This window comes from Panthera uncia, chromosome D1, assembly GCF_023721935.1.
Source record: "Panthera uncia isolate 11264 chromosome D1, Puncia_PCG_1.0, whole genome shotgun sequence".
In the NCBI taxonomy this organism is placed as follows: Eukaryota; Metazoa; Chordata; class Mammalia; order Carnivora; family Felidae; genus Panthera; species Panthera uncia.
In genome coordinates, this window is record NC_064808.1 from 54871792 (window position 1) to 54892401 (window position 20610).

General features: G+C 40.3%; 1 protein-coding gene, 1 non-coding gene and 1 pseudogene across 3 annotated transcripts in view; 1 reads left to right on the forward strand and 2 right to left on the reverse strand.

The window, feature by feature from the left end:
• PAAF1 (proteasomal ATPase associated factor 1) overlaps window positions 1-12297 on the forward strand; it is a 32900-nt gene extending 20603 nt beyond the window's left edge. Inside the window, exons 7-12 of one of the 2 annotated variants that reach the window (XM_049652113.1) lie at window positions 212-406; window positions 2520-2611; window positions 4457-4572; window positions 4701-4756; window positions 6064-6146; window positions 8089-8171. In XM_049652113.1, coding sequence (XP_049508070.1) covers window positions 212-406; window positions 2520-2611; window positions 4457-4572; window positions 4701-4756; window positions 6064-6116 — 512 coding nt within the window. In that variant the 3' untranslated portion in view covers window positions 6117-6146; window positions 8089-8171. Of the gene's footprint in view, window positions 1-211; window positions 407-2519; window positions 2612-4456; window positions 4573-4700; window positions 4757-6063; window positions 6147-8088; window positions 8172-12202 lie in introns of those variants that run through there. The other variant, XM_049652110.1, reaches the window with a different exon arrangement.
• On the reverse strand, window positions 10409-11455 carry LOC125910984 (tetraspanin-3-like; annotated as a pseudogene).
• A 5633-nt stretch (window positions 12298-17930) lies between the features above and the next one.
• Window positions 17931-18003, reverse strand: TRNAK-CUU (transfer RNA lysine (anticodon CUU)). Its single transcript has one exon. It is a non-coding gene; the product is annotated as a tRNA-Lys (tRNA).
• Window positions 18004-20610: the final 2607 nt, after the last annotated feature.

Below are 20610 nucleotides of genomic sequence, written 5' to 3' on the forward strand. Positions count from 1 at the left end.
TGTCTCTAAGGGCTAGTCTTTGAACCACTGGGAAGCAGGGACTCTTATTTATTTCTGTTTTGTAGCACTTGAACTTGCCCAGCCTGTAGTACGTATCCAGTGTGTGTTTGTGAAGGAATGGAGTCATTATGCAGATCTATCTTCTCTGCCCTGTAATTCCTTTTCTACCCACTCCATCACAGGGTCGTTTTTTTTTTTTTTTCCTTGCCAGGTATTCTGGATACAGCCATTGTTGATCGGGGCAGGAATGTGGTGTCTGGTTCTCGAGACGGAACAGCACGACTTTGGGATTGTGGGCGCTCAGCCTGCCTGGGAGTTATTGCAGACTGTGGTTCTTCCATCAATGGAGTGGCTGTGGGTGCTGCTGACAACTCCATAAATCTTGGCTCCCCTGAGCGGATGCCCAGTAAGTTGATAATGATATGTTGAGCTTATTTTGTTACCTTAGGCACCTTCAGTGTTTGCCTTAGTTCCTCCTTCCTCATCCTTTCCTGGTCTTTGGCTGGTATTTGATTATTCTCACCATAAGGTTAATATTTATTGCGTACCTACTATGTTCCTGTTGCTTTGGAATCTACAAAAGAAGTATATGTCATTGTTAACTACATTTGAGTGAGTACAGTCTAGCTTAGCAGACGAGACTGATGCCTATAAAATAGAACAAGATGGGGGGGGAGGAATAGGGGCAGTTCACATTAAGACGGTTTGGAGGTAAAATTGACTTGGGTAGAAAGATATGCATGGCCGGGGCAGAGGTTTGATTAAGAGTAGTAGTAGTGGGGGGCCCCTGGCTGGCTCAGTTGATAGAGCATGTGACTCTTGACCTCAGAGTTATAAGTTCGAGCCCCATGTTAGGTGTAGAGATTACTTAAAAAAATCTTTAGGGGCGCCTGGCTGGCTTAGTGGAACGTGCAACTCTTGATCTTGGGGTTGTGGGTTCAAGCTCCACATTGGGTGTAGAGATTACTTAAAAATTAATTTTTTTTAAGTTTTTATTTTTATTTTTGAGAGAGAGAGAGAGCAAGCATGCTCAGGGGAGAGGCAGAGAGGGGAAGACAAAGAATCCCAAACAGGCTTAGGTTATGATCTCATGGTTCAGTTTGTGAGATTGAGCTCTAGGTCTAATGTATAGACCTCTTTCCTGAGTTTCAGACTCTTTAGATGTCTGATAGACAGCTCAAACTTAACCTTACCTAGCATGGAATATTTTATTTCCCTCCACCCCAAATCTGTATTTTGTCCCGTCTCAGTAAATGGCACTACTATCTACCTATTTGAATGATCATCCACAATCCATCCCACCTTTTCTCATGTCCTATGTTAGCAGACTCTGTCATCTCTACCTACAGTATACAGATTGTTTCTGATTTTTCCACCTGCCCTCTTCTTCTCCCTTCCTCCTAGCATCGTGTTCTGGTCTGTCATCATCTGTTGCCTGTACTCATCTCCTGTAATCCATTCTCCTGAGAGCAACTTTTGTGGTCATTTAAAAAAACATAAGTTATGTCTCTCTCCTTTGTTCCTACTCTCCTCCAGTAGCCTCCTTTTATACATATATTATAATCCTAGCCCCTTCTGTGGCTTATCACAAACCCTTACACTTTCTAACCTCCTCGTTCCTCTCTAGCCTCATGTCATACTGCCCTCTGCCAGACCCACCACGTTCCAGCCACAGGCCTTCTGTCTGTTCTTTCATCACTACAAACTTTGCCAGCCTCTTGGTCTCTGCCTTGTTCTTCCCTTAGTCTGGAATGTACTTCCAAAAGTTCTTTGCATGACTACCTTTTGGTTACCATTCAGGTCTCAGTTGAAAAATGGCCTCCCTGGAGTTTTTTTAAAGTTGAAGTTTAAATTTAAAGTTACCTTCCTCACTCTCCTTCCACTGTCTACTCACTTTTGATCATACTCTTCTGTTTTGTTTCCTTTGTGGAACTCATCACTGTCTGAAAATATCCTATTTGTTTATTTACCTACTCCACTATTTCCTCTTTCCACTAGAATTCTTGAGAGTAAGGACCTTGTCTGTTTATATATTACTGTTACTATGTTATTATTTGTGTATGCTATTTGTATATTACTAGGATAGTGTCTGATATGTAGTAGACCCTCAATAAAGATTTGTTTAGTGAATGAATAAATTTCATTGACTACAGACCATAAGAGCCTTGAGGGCAGAGACTATTTTGTTCAGATTAACTTATTTATTTATTAAGTAACCTCTACCCCCAACATGGGGCTCCAACTTATAACGCCAAGATCAAGAGTTGCATGCGCTACTGACTGAGCCAGCCAGGCACCCCAAAAGTCACTCTTTTTAAAATGTCAGTTCTGTGAATTTTGACATATGTGTACAGTCATATAAACAATATCAAAAGTCCAGATACAGAACATAATTGTTTTTTTAAGTTAGTAAGTTAATCACTAACAGTAATTCAGTAGACAGCCATCAGTATCTGCTTTCTGGGCACAGCCAGCTGATCAGCTTTGCCCACTGTTAACTTGGCTCATCTGTCATGCAGGTGAACGGGAGGTTGGAACAGAGTCGAAAATGCTGCTGTTGGCACGGGAAGATAAGAAACTTCAGTGCTTGGGACTGCAGAGCAGGCAGCCGGCAAGTGGTTCCTCTAAGACTTTTGAACTCTGGCGCAACCTGGGTCACTCTGATTTTTGAAAGGCTGTTTTGGAAACATTTCTGTTTGCTCCCTGTGTTCACCTTTTGAGGAAGCTGCAGGAGTAAGGAACAGTAAAGTGTAATGATTAAGAACAGAGGTTTTGGGTTAAGGGCAACATTCACATCGTAGCTCCTCCACAATGGCTGTGACATTGAACAGGTTACTTAACTGAGCCTCAGTTTCCTTGTCACCAAACTAGTTCCTTGTCACCAAACTAGGCATAGTAGTACTCACCTTCTAGGGTTATGTGATAACCCTAGATTAAATGCTCTACTGCATTGTGAGCTTTGTTTAGTCACTTTCTCTCTGGGCCTTAGTATGCTATATATAAAATGATGAGGTTGTGTAGATTCCCTTCTGTGTCCAAAGTAATGTGAAGAAATTCTGAGTAAAGGACTCATACGTTCAGGGCTTTTGATCAATTAATGGCCAGAATGTCTTTCATGGAAGAATTAGTTTAGTTTTCTTCCTTCAGGCTCTGAGGTTTTGCTGGGCAAGACTGCTCTTCATTAAGCTCTGAGTTCCCTGGGATTCAACTTTTAAAGTTTCTTTCCAGTTCCTATCAACATCACCCAAACAACTTTAATGATTTGGTTTGGCCACAGGTTTGTTTTTTGTTTTTTTTTTAATGTTTATTTATTTTTGAGAAAAAGAAACAGAGCGTGGCGGGGTTGTGGGGGGGGGTCGCAGAGAGAGAGAAGCGGTCTCCAGGCTCAGAGCTGTTGGTACAGAGCCTAATGCAGGGCTCGAACTCAAGAACCATGAGATCAAGACCTGAGCCAAAGTCAGACACCTAACTGACTGAGCCACCCAGACACCCCCAGGTTTTGTATTTCATTTCTTCTCATTACTTCATTGTGCTAGTGATGTTTCCATTTTCCGAAATGACGTTCCAGGAACATCACTCTTTTTTATCATATTGCTTTTACACTCTGAATTTCCATGTTGACTTTTCCTTCCAATGAGAAATCACAGGTTTTGTTTGCTTGGCTGGGTTTGTTTCTTTCTTTCCTTTTTAGAACATTTGAAGGAGAAATGATCACATTGAACTAATAGTACAGAATACATAAAAATCTTTTAATTTCTTTTTTCAGGCACATGGGGAGAATTATAATTTTTTTATTTTTTATTTTTATTTTTTAGCATTTTTTTGAGAGAGAGAGTGAGTGAGTGAGTGAGCAGGGGAGGGGCAGATAGGGAGAGAGAGAATCTCAAGCAGTCTCCATGCCCAGTGCTGAGCCCAACACGGGGCTCGATCCCACAAATGTGAGACCATGACCTGAGCCAAAACCAAGAATCGGACACCCAACCAACTGAGCCACCCGCGTGCCCCTGTAATTCTTTAAGTTGCCACTTCATTTAAGCTTGTTTCTTTTCCTACATAGTGTCTCCCTTCAAAAGGTTGTTAGAAGTGTCACGAAGCAAAATTTAAATGTGTGAATTTCAAGTGTTTCTCAAATGGAAGGTTCTAATGAAAAGCAGGAGAAGAAGGATTTGGGGTATTGAGGATCCTATGAGTCAATGTATTGAGGGGTAATAGTTTGAAAACTGCCACCTTAGGGTATGGTATTACATAAACTGCTGAAGTACTCAGGGAGCCTCAGGTTCCTGAAATCACGAGAGTTGTTCCTCCTCCATTGTTGGTGAATTTAGATCGAGAATGTTAAAAGGGAGAAGAAAGAAAATTTCTCTAAAAATAGGAGAATTTTCTTTTTTTGGTGGGTGTTTATTCCTGAAAACAAATTAATCTTTAAACAGCAGTTTTGGCTCCTGCTTGTTCCCAGGTGTTCCTCTTTGTTGGCTCAGATGCCTTCAACTGCTGCACTTTTCTCTCTGGCTTCTTGTTATTGGCTGGGACACAAGATGGAAACATTTATCAGCTGGACGTGAGGAGTCCGAGGTGAGTCACCACTCATTTGCATGATGCAGGTCTTCTTACAGAGTGGAAATTTTTATTAGCTTTAACATTGATTTAGGATAGCATGGAGATGACTGTTGAATCAAGGGTGTATTTTTCCATTTATAAAGGTTTTCCGGTTTGAGTTGTCTGATTGTTCTTATTATTCCTGGAATCATATTAAAAGGTAATTTGATTCATGCTGTCATGATTGTTCTATTGTAGTGATTACTGTGGAATCTAAGCTTAAATAATGAACTAACATTTCACTTAAATGATTGTGTAGAACTTGTAATTTTAAGGAGCTCAGTATTTTTCTCAGTGGTATTAAATCTGGGTTGGCCTAAGATTGATCATTTTTAGTTCATGCAAGCCAGCTGTGTTTCTTTGTTTAGCTTGGATCATAACCCGTCTGAAACAGGCCTTATTCTGGTCTTACAGATACCCAGAGAAAATCAAGCAACCCCTCTGCCCCAGGATTTAACAGTTTCTCCAATTTCTGTCCTTTCTTCCTTTCATTTCTTTTCTTTGTTCAGTTGACATTAAATGAATGGCTTTTGTGGGCACTGAAAAACAGAAATAAAAGATACAGACTCTGCCTTTGAGGCAGTTGGAGTCTGACAGTAAAAATGGGCAGGTAAAAGACTGTTGCGATGCAGGTGTGATCAGTGCTCTACACAGGAATTTGAGAAAGCACCTCTTCTCCAAGGAAATGAGGATTTTATTGGATTTTGTCCAGTAGGAAGTTAACAAATAAAGAAGAAGGGGCCTGCCTTGATAGAATAACATATAGAGCAGAGTGAAGACACGTATGGCACTTTTAGGGATCTCTAAAATATGACAAATATGTATGATACAGACTGGGTAGGAGGGAGGAGTGATGCCAGACAGGAAAGCAGGAGTTTGTTTAGAAAGAACTTGCAAGCCATCCAGAGGAGTTTGGACTTTATTCCAAGAGTAGTGAAGAAATTCCAACGAAGGAGTGATCACCTTATACCTTTTCTCCCATAATTTACTTTACTTTTTTACTTGTTTTTGCCCTGTGGAGATAGGGAATCTCTGATCATTATTAGAAAATCAGCCTTACATATATATTAAATTGATTCTCACCTTTGTCTTTCATTTTAAAGAGTCCTGACATTTTTAATATTTTGCAATTGTCTTAATTCTGTCTATAAGCAAAATAATTAACATGTTGTTAACATTGTTGTCTTAAACTCTTATCAGGGCTCCCCTAAAAACTGGAGTTATTGGTGGTGGCTTAGTTCATTTGGCTCAATGACTTGTTTAGTTAGTGACATATTTAGATTCGCTTCAAGGCAGTTTTGCATGGATGACCTTTAAGGATCTTACCAAGAAAGAAACTGTGTGAATGTTTAATCTCTGTCCACATTTGTCCTGTTTGCTTTTGTATGGTTAGTACTATATGTTGAATACTGTCAAGCATTGCTTTTGAAGAAAGAAAGTGCAATCGCCCCTTTTTTTGAATCCTAGGGTTCCAGTACAAGTCATCCACAGGTCAGGAGCACCGGTTCTGTCCCTGCTAAGTTTCAGAGATGGATTCATTGCTAGTCAAGGTGGGTCCAGTAGCCAGATGAGAGAGTTTCCTGTAGTTCATTTAAACATGGATTTAGGGGCACTTGGGTGGCTCCCTCAGTTGAATGCCTGACTCTCGATTTTGGCTCAGGTCAAGATACCATGGTTTGTGGGATCCAGCCCCACATTGGGCTCTGCGCTGACAGCATGGAGCCTGCTTGGGATTCTCTCTCTCTCTCTGCCCTTACCCCACTCATGCATACTCTCTCTCTCTCTCCCAAAATAAATAAACATTTAAAAAATAAATAAATAGGGCACTTGGGTGACTTGGTCGGTTAAGTGTCCAATTTCGGCTCAGGTCATGATCTCACAGTTTGTGGGTTCAAGCCCCATATCGAACTCTGTGCTAACAGCTCAGAGCCTGGAGCCTGCTTCAGATTCTGTGTCTCCCTCTGTCTCTGCCCTTCCCCTGCTCATGCTCTGTCTTTTTGTCTGTGTCTCAAAAATGAATAAACATTAAAAAAATTTTTTTAATAAATAAATATAGGTTTAAATGCCTGGTCTATGGCAGGGTTAGGGGCATGGTCCTCCACCATTCTTTGGCATACTTTGTTTATCATATAGTGTTTATCACTCTACATTATAATTGTCTATATCCCCCTCTAGTCCAGGTTCCTTGAGAGTAATGACTATACCTTATTCATCATAATATAACTCTGTTTTCAGATGACAAAACTAAGGCTAATAAAAGAAAGTTATTAGAATCTCCTGCCAGATTAAACAATTTTTATTATAGAAATTGTCAAACAGATACTAAGGTAGAGGGAATAGAATAATGAACCTGATTATCCAGCTTCAACTATTACCAATTTATGGCTATTCCTGTTTCATCTTGTTTTGCCCATTCCCATACAATCTCCAACCCTTAATATATTTTGAAACATATCACAGACATTGTATTATTTCACCTGTCAATATTTATCTCTAAAAGATAATTCTTTTATTAAAAAGATGATTTATAATAATAACATAAGAAAGGATACAGTCTCCTGTATGCTGTTGGTTGGGATATAGATTGATTAACAAATAACTTAAAATAAAATTGATTAACAGATAGTTTTGGACAGCAGTTTTTCAAATTTTAAAAAGCTTGAAAAGGTTAATTAAATCAAAAAAAATTTTTCCCGGGTTCTATACAAAGTCACAGTGTGGCTCAGAAAAACTTCATGCATAAAGGTATTCTTTTATGCAATATGCTCTCAACCATGTAAAATAAAAATTTTCACAGAAAAGATTGGAAAATAACATTAAAATATTAGCAATGATTATCTTTGGTAGATTATGGGTGATTTTTTTTTTTACTTCTGTTTCATTTTTAAAGTTTTCTTCAATTAGCATGTACTATTTTTATATTAAGTAAAAAAAAAAAAAACAACAACAAAAATGACCTCATTCAGCAGTTTATAGATCATCTCAAGTCTCATTTGTCCACATTCTTTTGAGAAAATTAAGTTTAAAAATTAGATATGCTTTTATTTTCTTGTTATAACAACTTTGCTCCTTTGCCTAGTTTTATGTGGTCAAATTTATAGATTGAAGAATAATTTGGGAGCACAGATTTTTCTTAAAATATTTGTGTAGACAAATTCTCTGTTAAAAAATCCTTGTCTAGGATAAGTTTGTAATCAGACATATAACCCTGCAGTTGCTTGCTCTGTGCCTTTGGCAGGTATTGCTAATCAAAGACGGCCCTTTTTCCCACTGAGCTTGCACTTGGCCTTCAAATCCTCTAGCTCAGCATTCTAGGCAACCACTGTAGGTCCTCATATTTGACCCATATAATGAGATCTATTTGCCATTCTCAGTCTTGGGACAATCTTCTTTCGGCTAGTGATGTACAGAAATAAACTAAAATACTGGAGCTTAAACTCCTTTGCATGCAGCTTTCTCTTCAGTTATCTGATTTTTTCTTTTGCCTTTTAGGTGATGGAAGCTGTTTCATTGTCCAGCAAGACCTAGACTATCTCATTGAGCTCACTGGGGCTGACTGTGACCCTGTGTACAAGGTACAGGCCTGGGTGATTCTCACTTGGGATCTAAGGCTTGTGAGGGGATTGAATCCAGCTACTTGGTGGGCATTCAGGATGATAAAATACTTAGGGGTGAGATAGAACACAGAAAGAGTTTTGAGTCAGAAGTGGTTTTACATCTATAAATATTAACTGTCATTATTATTATTTAAAGTTCACTCATTTGAGGGGCACCTGGGCGACTCAGTTGGTTAAGTGTCTGACTTCGGCTAAGGTCATGATGTTGCATTTTGTGAGTTGGAGCCCCATGTCGGGCTCTGTGCTGACAGCTCAGAGCCTGGAGCCTGCTTTGGATTCTGTGTTTCCTCCTCTCTCTGCCCCTCCCATGCTCATGCTCTGTCTCTCTCTGTTTCTCAATAATAAATAAACGTTAAAAAAATTGTTTTTTAAAGAAATAATAAAGTTCACTCATTTGATTAGAGCGGAAAGAGAAAAACAAAAGGGGAAATATCTATTGACCAGACATTCTGCTGGATGTTTGGATGTTTTACGTGTATCATCTTGTTTTGTTGCTATTATTCTTAAAGTATAGGTATTATGATTTCTCTTGTTTTTATACAGTTAATACATACCTGTAAAAGTTCAAACAGTACAAAATTATACAGACTTAAAAGTCCCTTATAAGAACGTTTTAGTTTTCGCTCTTCTTTCCAGAAGTAAGTAGCATTAATAGTTCGGCATGTATCTTTCAGACTATTTTTGGACAATCTGCACTTACATCTTGTGTTTATGTATTTATGTAAATAATACAGTTTTATTTTTAGTTTGTACATAATTGGGATCATTCTATATGTATTGTTCTGTAACTTTTTTTTTTACTTAACATCTTGGAGCTCTTTTCAGATAAGTGCGTATAGATCCACTTCATTTTTTTTTTTTAATGTTTTATTATTTATTTTTGAGAGAGAAACAGAGCATGAGCAGAATGGGGGCGGAGAGAGAGGGAGACACAGAATCCAAAGCAGGCTCCGGGCTCTGAGCTGTCAGCACAGAGCCCAATGTGGGGCTCAAACTCATGAAATGTAAGATCATGACCTGGGCTGAAGTTGGACATTTGGCCAGCTGGGCCTCCCAAGCGCCCCTAGATCTGCTTCATATTTAAAAATTTCTATGTAGTGTTCTATATTGTGATTTAACATACCATACAAGTGAGAAAAGTGAGATTCAGAGTAGTTGAAAAGTTGCCTTAGGTCCTGTAGCTATGGATCTGCAAATCTGAGATTAAGTTCCCTCCAGAATTCTTGCTATTTCCACTAAATTAGTGGTTCTTGACCTTTGAGTTTCAGGCTTCTTTTTTTTTTGAAGGGTGATACATCTTGGATTATATTTTTCTATTTACAACTGAGATCCCATCTACGAACTATTTTGCTAGTCTGCATGGGTACATTAATCCTAATGAGTTTAGATTTATGATGAGTGGACTCAGTTATACAACAAAAAAGACACACACGTTGTTTTAAAAGAGCACATATGTTATGCTCCTCCTATAAGGCCAGTTTTCATTAATAAACACTGGTTTCAAAGCTTAGTCTGATTTTGAAGATGAACCAAGATACACACTGTATGATTCTAAAATCTAGTTTAGCCATTTTGTACAGTTGCTGTTTTATTGGACTACAATATATGTTGTTTTAAAAGGACGCTGGGGGCACCTGGGTGGCTTAGTCAGTTGAACATCTGACTCTTGATTTTGGCTCAGGTCGTGGGATTGAGCCCTGCATCGGGCTCCATGCAGAGTGTGGAGCTTGCTTAAGATTCTCTCTCTTCCCCTCTGCCCCTCTCCCACTCACATTCTCTTTCTTTCTAAAAAATACATAAGGCCCAGGTCCTCCTTTAATTTTCCCATACTGTTCAGCTCACAAATGATTCTGAAATTAGAACCTTCAGTGTTGTACTTAAAAACTTAGGGATGTGGGGGGCACCTGGGTGGCTCAGACAGTTAAGTGTCTATTTTATTTTATATATTTTGTTATTTTTGAGCGAGAGACCGTGAGTGAGCAAGGGGCAGAGGTAGAGGAAGAGAGAGAGAACCCATGAGGGGGCAGAGAGAGAGAGAGAGAGAGTGAGAGTGCAGAGCCTGAAGTGGGGCTCCAGCTCACCTAATGCGGGGCTCAGGCTCACAAACCTGAGATCATGACCTGAGCCAAATTTGGATGCTTAACCAACTGAGCCACCCAGGCACCCCAATCATCCAACTCTTGATTTCAGCTCAGGTCATGATCTCATTGTTTGTGGGATTGAGCCCCACTTGGGGCTCCATGCTGTCAGCTCAGAGTCTGCTTGGGATTCTCTCTCTCCTCTCTCTCTCTGCCCCTCCCCTGCTTACAGGCACGTGTGCCAACATGCTCTCTCTCTCTCTCAAGATAAACAAATTTTTTAAAACCTTAAATGTAAGAACGTGGAGAGTCAGATAGAACAAGGGAAAAGAAAGTCATAGGTCGGCATACGAAGAACCAAGCTTCTGTGTCCCAACACCTGTGTTACGTGTGGTTTAACTAAATGAACACAGGAGGCCAACAGCAGTAGACCTGCTTGATTCACCTTCCAAATCTGAAAAATAAGACTAAAAGCTCAGGCTTGCGATTTCTGCTGTGCATAATTCCACCAGTGACGAGGACCTCATAAGCCAGATCTCTACTCCTGCACAATATGATGCGTGCACACAGCCTGCCTAACAGGTGAATCGCTGGAAGTGCCAGCACTGCTCAGATAACATGCACCATGATTTCTTGCAGCTTTTTCACAGCAGGAGCCTCACATCCCTCAGCATGGAGGTTGGAGGAGTGGGCCAACCTGCCGTTATAGCTGCTGGCTGTCTTTTGGTTTATTTGTACCAGTCTCTATTTCTCCAGTATGATTGGTTGGTTCCATTGTAGGGTTCCACTGAATGCTGTGATCAACCTCACTTTCCACCTTAGCTCTGTAATCGTATCCCGAAACTGCTACAACTGCTATGACAAAAACCAAGAGTAGGATGATGACAGACATGGCAAGTCTGCAGCAGCTTTCCTAGATTGTGGCACAGCAGCCAATCAGCCCAAAAATGAAAAGTCGGGCTCCACAGCTGTGATCACTGCAGCAGGGAAGAGAGGATATACATCTGCAAAGTAGTGGTCAGAGTCATCATAAGTGATGAAGACATGGGCTTCCACATAGCGCAAAATGCCAGCTCCGCCTGAAGATGAGGCTGAGAAACACCAGTCCTGGAGGAGGATGAGCAGCTCCGAAATCTTGGAGGAGATGATGCTGCACTGGCCCATCCGTGGTGCCGGCAGCCTACTGGCACCATGCGCACACCAAGCGAGGTGGCAGGGGCAGCCGAGCCTCCCCACTGGGAGCTGCACAGCCTGAGCGGTACTCACCATAGCCCCCAGTACCACTGCACAGCCCCAGCAGTGCCTCACTCCTCCTCAGACACATATTGAGAACTTCTTTGAATATAGTTGTACAAGGTTCAGGGATACCCTGGCCCACCTATGGATCATCTCCTTTCCCAGGTACAGACCCTCTGCCCTCAAATATGTACCACACTAATAGGTTTGCTCTCTACTTGGATAATTCATTTCTCTGTTCTGTAGTCATAAGTACCCTGAACCTTCACCAGCTATTTTTAAAATACCTATCATGGATATAATTCTCCTCTTGTCTTTGGAGTTGGTAGAGTTTCTTAGACTCACTTGTACTAAAGGGGGTCAATGACAGGGCTCTTTATTTTTTAATAAGTTTAAAAAAAAAATTTTTTTTTAACGTTTATTTATCTTTGAGAGAGACAGAGCACGAGCGTGGAAGGGTCAGAGAGAGGGAGACACAGAATCCGAAGCAGGCCCCAGGTTTTGAGCTGTTAGCACAGAGCCCGACGCAGGGCTCAAACTCACGAACTGCGAGATCATGACCCGAGCCGAGGTCGGATGCTCAACCGACTGAGCCACCCAGGTGCCCCAGGGTTCTTTGTTTTTGAAATGGAAGAATCCCAGGCTTCTTCTGAGCTGTGAACTCTTGTGTTCCAGGTAGCCACATGGGAGAAGCAGATCTACACATGCTGTCGAGATGGTCTTGTGCGACGCTATCAGCTCTCTGACCTCTGACTCCTTGGAAAGAGGAGTCCCAGTTAATGAAAACGATTGGCCCTAGTTGACAAAGAGAATAATCATTAGTCCTTCTCAAGGACCATGGACCTTTATTGTCTTGGGCACCCTTGGGAAGTCACAGAAAGTCAGCTACATTGGCCCATGGAATATGGAATATCATTCCATGATAAAACCAACTGTGAACTAAGTAAGAAGCTCACATATGCTCCATATATAAACTCACCCCCAACAACACAGGGCAAGGGTATGGATGCTTACAGTTTGCTCTTAACACCATTTGTGTTAATTGTTTACAGTGACCAGAGGACTAAAGCCTGTTCTCTGAAGGAAATAAAGAGAATGTGTTTGAAGGAGTCTGAATTTGAAAAACTTGGTTAAATATTCTTTCTCCAGTAGAGAGTCATTCAAGTTGATTGAGTACCTGTCTTGGGCACTTCCTGTGGACCTGGCCATAGAGAAAGACTGCTTGTTAGCAGTAAATATCCTATAAGCAGCAATCTGGGAAAGATTCTTACACAGGTAGGGAAACTGTCTCAGTTTGGGCAGGGATTTTCTGCTACATGTGACTTTCAGTCCTAGGCAAACTGACATGGTTGATCATCCCAAATACAGGTGATAAAAGTTGAATCCTATCATTGTAAAGGCAGTGGCTGTCCAAGTGTGGTCCCTGGAACAGCTGCATCCGTATCATCTGGAAGTATGTTAGAAATAGAAATTCCTAAGCCCCACCTCGGCCCTAAATCAGAAATTCTGTGGGTAGAGCCAGCCAGGTGATTCTGATGCATGCTAAAGTTTGGAACGTAGGGGCGCCTGGGTGGCGCAGTCGGTTAAGCGTCCGACTTCAGCCAGGTCACGATCTCGCGGTCCGTGAGTTCGAGCCCCGCGTCAGGCTCTGGGCTGATGGCTCGGAGCCTGGATCCTGTTTCCGATTCTGTGTCTCCCTCTCTCTCTGCCCCTCCCCCGTTCATGCTCTGTCTCTCTCTGTCCCAAAAATAAATAAAAAACGTTGAAAAAAAAATTAAAAAAAAAAAAAAAAGTTTGGAACGTAGAGGAAGAGATAGTGAAGGGCACTTTAGGCATAGCTGGAACATGGTGCTCATAGGATGGTGAGGCTGGTCTTTAGGAGATGAGGCTGCAGAGGTTGACAGGACCCAGATTGAAAGGGCTTGAGTGCCAGGTAAGAAGCTTTAATTTCATTTGGTTCACGAGAAGCCCATGGAAAAGTTTTAAGCAAGGGTATAACATGGTCACCTCTTTTTATTTTTTTCCTAAATATAAAAATGGAGTCATAATGTATATATTCCATGTTTTATTTTCACTTAGAATCTCTGAGTTCTTTTTAACTTAGTACATTTAGACCTTTGTACTTTTTAACACTTTCCAGAGTATGAATACCTTATCATTTACGCTTTAGAAATTAGACACTTGGGGTGCCTGGGTGGCTCAGTCGGTTAAGCGGCCGACTTTGGCTCAGGTCATAATCTCGCGGTCCGTGAATTCGAGCCCCGCGTCGGGCTCTGTGCTGACAGCTCGGAGCCTGGAGCCTGTTTCCGATTCTGTGTCTCCCTCTCTCTGACCCTCCCCCATTCATGCTCTGTCTCTCTCTGTCTCAAAAATCAATAAATGTTAAAAAAAATTAAAAAAAAAAAAAGAGAGACACTTGAGCTGGGCAGTGTAGGCTAAGATCTGGATTTATTTAAGGGGAAAAAGCCAATTCCTGGCTGGAATAATAGTATGGCTCACAGCATGTAATCTTTATAACTTCACTATGACATGAAGGTAGTGAGACTCCGATGAATTGATTTGCCAAGAGTCATAGAGAACAGGAACTTGAACATGTTTTATCTTTAAATCCATTTTTTTCTACCTGTTGTGTATGCCTAAATTGTGAAGATAAAATACTGTTATTTGTTGAGTATAATTGGGTATCTACTCTATTTTGGGGACTATATTTATATATTTAATCCTCATAACACTCTTAAAAAGGAAATGGTATTGTTTGTTTGTTTTTTTTATAGACAAGGAAACTGAGAGTCAAGAAATTAAGTACTGGGGCACCTGGGTGGCTCAGTCAGTTAAGTGTCCAACTTCAGCTCAGGTCATGATCTCACAGTTCTTGAATTCAAGCCCTGCGTTGGGCTCTGTGCTGACAGCTTGAAGCTTGGAGCCTGCTTTGGATTCTTTGTCTCCCTCTCTCTCTCTGCCCCTTCCTCACTCACATTCTGTCTCTCTCTCTCAAAAATAAACAAACATTTTAAAAAAAGAAATAAAGAAAAATTAAGTACCAAACCCTTGTTTTGGACCTTGCTTGGTCTGTCTCCAAGGCCTGTGCTCCTTCTATACCACATGGTCACAAGACCTCTGGGACTAGACCAGTTTCATTTAAGGAGTGATTTGTGATAAGGTCAGGTAGACCCAAAGGGACCTGTTCCGGAGCTCAGAAACATTGGATCCAAAGAAGTTCAAAGGGAACCTCTAAGAAGTCAGATGAAGAAGACAGGATGAGGGAGGATATGGCTGAGTTCACATAGCAGGTGTGTCTGAGTTCCTGTTCCAAGATTCACTCTTTTCCACTGCCATCACATCCATAAGCCCCTTTTCATAGGTCTCCAGAGTTGATATCCTGGTTGTGATGGATGCAGCGATCCTTGATAGCTGCCCTAAAATCCAGATTCAAACAGAAAGAGCAGAGGCCAGCTCTCAGGTGCCAAAAGCCTTGTCTTCTCTGAATGGAATATCCCCAGTATGCAGCAGACAAAGCTTTTTTTTTTTTTTTTTTTTCCCTTTTGGGTTGAAGAGTGCATTCTGGGTAAGGAAGGATGGACAACTCCCTTCTGCAGCTGTGATGGCCCAGGGAAGCTCCATCTTGTTTCCTGGCTTTCAGATGCCCCCTTGTGACTAACTGTGAGAAGTGCCTCTTTCTGAGATCTGGAAAGCTGTCAGTGGCATCAGCTACCGAGCGTATATTCGGTGCCAGGCACAGTCTTCACAATAGCCTTGCAAAGTAAAGGTTTCTTTTTCTTTTTTCTTTTTTAAAATTTTATTTATTTACTTTGAGAGAGAGAGAGACAGTGCAATTGGGGAAGGACAGAGAGAGGGAGAGAGAGAATCCCAAGCAGGCTCTGCACTGTCCATGCAGAGCCCAGTGCTGGACTTGGTCCCACAAACCATGAAATCATGACCTGAACCGCGATCAAGAGTTGGATGCTTAACCAATTGAGCCACCCGGGTACCCCGTAAAGGTTTCTTTTTCTTGAACACGTCTCTTTGTGGATACATTTTTTTCTAATTTACTTTTCACTTTGAAGTAATTTCACACCTTCAGAAAAATTGCAAGGATATAGTAACTCTATGTTTAGCATTTTAAGACCGCCACCTGTTTTCCAAGTGGCTGCACCATTTTACGTTCTCAGCAGTGGTGTATACAGGTTCTTATTTTCTCCACTTCCTTGCCAATACTGCCGACACTTGGTTTGTCCATCTTTTTTATTATAATCAGTTGGTTAAAATGGTGTCTACCAGGTTTGTCCATGGCAAAGTTAGTATTCTGTGGAGAGCTACATTGAGACTATAAATATCCTATTCCTCATACAACTTGCATCATTTAGTTTCAGCATTTGTTGATTTCTGTCTGAGCCAGTTATTCCTACTACAATTGCCAAAAGGTGATTTTATAATTTCATCATTCTTTTTCATTTATAATTTGCTTTCTACTATAAAGTAGAGCTTTCCTTTTTTCCCCACTTATTTAATTACTAATTCACTCATTCATCATAGATCTATTAGTGTGGACTACACATAGATTCATATTTTATTCTATGGATTATAATCCATTATTACTATGATTTCTTGTGGTGGTTAAATTGTCCCAGCTGAGCCAGTGGTAGCTCCTTCAAGCTGGATCCTATGTCCTTTTGACATGTTTCTATCTTTCTTTCAGCACTTCCATATTTTCTGATACTACAAGATATTCAAGCTTCATCTTATACTTCCCCACCCCAGTCCTGGAATCAGTCATTTGTCTAGATGGCTTCAGTTCTTTTTAGTGGAGAATGGATTTGGAAATCAAGTCTGGGCACTATATGGATATTCTTTGTTTTGGGGGTATTGCTTCTAGTCCCTACCAGTGGACAGTACATATATGTCTATATTTCTACATCCAGCATTCTAGATATACACTAAAGTTCATGAGTTCACATTGATGTCTCCCAATTCCAGTCCAACTCCACTGGGATTATTCTAGTCTGCATACATACCTCCTTCCTCCAAAAGTGAGAAACTTGGCTCTCATAATCCTCAATATTTCACTTATTTGCTCAATACTTCTGTGAGTAACCAATCTGACAACTACACAAACCACCTCCCCTTTCACTCCAGCCCCTGCACACTTGGTGCCCCTTACATGGAGTCACTCCCTGCATTCACCTCAGCCAGTCCCAGGCTGAGCAAGGTTCTCACCCAACCCTCTGGGTTTAATTTTTAATAACATCTTTTTTTCTGGTAATAAGAGTAAAATATGGCCAATCACATGAAAAGATGCTCAACTTCAGTGGTTAAATAAATGGAAATTAAAATCCACAAGAAAGCTCAGAAATGCAAAAAATAAAAAATAATGCCATATTTTTACTTTACAAAGAGGCAACTGTGGCTAAGAAATCAGTTTAAAGGGGCGCCTGGGTGGCTCAGCTGGTTAAGTGTCCGACTTCAGCTCAGGTCATGATATGGTTCATGAGTTTGAGCCCCGAATCAGGCTCTGTGCTGACAGCTCAGAACCTGGAGCCTGCTTCCCATTCTGTGTCTCCCTCTCTCTCTGCCCCTCCTCTGCTCATACTTTGTTTCTCTTTCTCTCTCTCTCTCTCAAAAATAAATAAAACATGTTAAAAAAAAAAAAGGAATATTCTTTATTGAAGGAATGTTGCCCCTGTGTGCCCCTCTCTGTTTAGTATTCTCTTGCTTTTATTTATTATTTTACTTACTCACTACTATGCATGTACTTGTTAATATTTAACTAGCTCACCAGAAGGAAAAAAATAGCCCTGATAGCATTTGCCACTTTGTTCCAAGCTGTTACAACCAGCTCCAGCACAGCAATCACTACATGTATTCCTAACAACATATTTATCTTTTCATGTTTTTGAACATTATATAAGTGGCATCATTTATGCAAATGGTATGTATTTGTGTGTGTGACTTATTTGCACAAAGGCTGTATAGTATTCACTGTTAATGCTGAACATTTGGGTATGCGCATCAACTTTGCAAGGGAATGTCACAGTTTTCTGATGTGGTTATTCTAATTTACACTGACAAAATAGCAGTGTCTGAGAGTTCCTTTTTGTTTTACATACTCACCAATTCTTGATGTCAAGTTTTTATTTTATTTCAATTTTCTTTTAAATTTCCTCTTTTTTTAAATTTTTTTAATGTTTATTTAAACATTAAAACTCGTGAACTGTGAACCTTGAGATCATGACCTGAGCCAAAGTCTGATACTTAACCAACTGAGCCACCCAGGCACCCCTCAATTTTCTTTTAAGGTACGTGTGTGTGTGTGTGTGTGTGTGTGTGTGTGTGTGTGTATTTTTATTTCATTTCATTTCATTTCATTTCATTTCATTTCATTTCATTTCATTTCAGTTAGGCTCTATGCCCAACATGGGGCTTGAACTCACAACCCTGAGATCAAGAGTCACATGCTCTACCCACTGAGCCAGCCAGGCACCACTGAGGTCTTTTAAAAAAAAATTTTTTTTTTAACGTTTATTTATTTTGAGACAGAGAGAGACAGAGCATGAACAGGGGAGGGGCATAGAGAGAGGGAGACACAGAATCTGAAACAGGCTCCAGGCTCTGAGCTATCAGCACAGAGCCCGACGCGGGGCTCGAACTCACGGACCACGAGATCATGACCTGAGCCGAAGTCGGATGCTTAACCAACCGAGCCACCCAGGCGCCCCTGAGGTCAAGTTTTTAAATGTTTGCCAGTATAGATGTGAAATAGCATCTCATTGTGAACTTTAATTTGCATTTTTTGTTTGACCATCTTTTTATATTTCCTGGCTATTTGTTTTTCATTGTAAAATGCCTATTTATGCCTTTTGCCCATTTTTCTTTTGGGGCTTTTTGTGTGTGTGACTTTTCAGGTTTTCTTTTATGTTTCTTTGTTTAAAATATAAAATACAGGGGCATCTGGGTTGCTTAGTTGGTTAAGCTTCTGACTTTGGCTCAGGTTGTGATCTCACAGTTCATGAGTTCTAGCCCTGCATCCAGCTCTCTGCTGTCAGCACAGAGCCCACTTCAGATTCTCTGTCTCCCTCTCCCCCTGCCCCTCTGCCCCCCTCTCTCAAAAATAAATAAACATTTTTTAAAAATCGAAAATAAAAGAAAATATAAAGTACAAATCCCTTTCACTTTGGAGCTTGTCTTTTTACCATTTTTCTTAGTGGGGTAGAACCTAGCAATCTTTTCCTTTTTGGTTATGCTTTTTGTGTCTAGTTTAAGAAATACTCTCTGTACGGGTCATAAAGATCTTCACCTATACTTTCTTCTAAGAGTTCATTTCACTCTTAAATCTTTAATCCACCCTTTTTTTTTTTTGGTATATGGTATAAGGTAGTATCATTTTTTCCTTTTAGATATCCTACTGTCCCATAACCACTTATTTAACAGTCCTTTTGTTTTCTGCACCAATCTGTATTGATTGCTGTGTTATATATAAAGTTTTCATATATGCATGGGTTTGTAGCTGGACGATTGTTCCAGTGGTCTTTCCCTAGGCCAGTGACACACTATATCCCTTCCTTTTCTCCTCCTCTAGAGCAGAATTCCCCAATCTTTAAGGGCAGACTGTGAAATGACTTCCTTCCAAGGAGTACAATCCAGAAAGGAGCAAACAAAAGTAACTTTACAGTGGAGAGAAACCGGATATATACTACCTTAGCAGATGAAGGTCAGCATGACCAGTGATGTCATGTTGATAGTAGGTACCTTTGATATGATGGGATGAGAATGGCACTTCACTTCTGTGGTCTTCCTTTCAGAAGCCCCCAGCCTCAGTCTAATCATAAGAAAAATATCAAATTAGGGCGCCCGGGTGGCTTAGTTAAGCATCCAACTCTTGGTTTCAGCTCAGGTCATGATCTAATGGTTTGTGGGTTTGAGCCCTGCATCAGGCTCCACGCTGACAGTGTGGAGCCTGCTTGGGATTCTCTCTCCCTTTCTCTCTGCCCCTCCCCCACTTGCACTGTCTCTCTCTTTCCCTCTCTCTCAAAATAAATAAACTTAAAAAAAGAAAAAAAGAATAAGAAAAAAATCAAACAAATCCCATTAAGAGACTTTGTACAAAATACCTGTGCAGTACTCCTTAAACTATCAAAGTCATCAAAATACAAGAAAAGTTTGAGAAACAGTTTTAGCCAGGAGGAGCCTAAAGAAACATGACAGCTAAATGTAACGTGGTATCCTGGGTGGGATCCTGGAACAGAAAAAAAGACATAAGGTTGAAAACTAGGAAATGTGAATAAAGTATGGACTTTCATTATAAACATTGTAACCAAAAGAAACAACAAAACTAAAAGGCAACCTACTAAATGGGAGAAGATATTTTCAAATGACGTATTTGATAAAGGGACAGTATCTGAAATATATAAAGAATGATACAAGTCAACCCCCCCCCAAATAATCCAATTAAAATTGGGCAGAAGACATGGACATTTCTCCAAAGAAGACATTCAGATGGCCAACAGACACATGAAGAGATGGTTCAGTGTCATTTATCATCAGGGAAATGCAAATCAAAACTACAATGAGATATCACCTTATATCTGTCAGAATAACTAAAATAAAAAACACAAGAAATAAGTATTGGCCAGGATGTGGAGGAAAAGGAACACTTTTGCTCTGTGGTGGGAGTGCAAACTGGTGCAGCCACTGTGGAAAACAGTTTGGAGGTTGCTCAAAAAGTTAAAAATACAACTCCCTTACAATCCCAATAATTGCACTACTGGGTATCTATCAAAAATATACAAAAACACTAATTCAAAAGTATACATGCACCCCTATGTTTTTAGCAACTTCATTTACAATAGGCAAATTATGGAAGCAGCCTAAGTGCCCATTGTAAATAAATGAATAAAGAAGAGGTGGCATATATATATACAATGGAATATTATTCAGCCATAAAAAGAACAAAATCTTGTCATTTGCAACAACATGGATGGAACTAGAGCATATAATGCTAAGCAAAATAAGTCAAAGACAAATACTGTATGATTTCACTCGTGCGGAATTTAAGAAACAAATGAACAAAGGAAAAAGCGACAAACCAA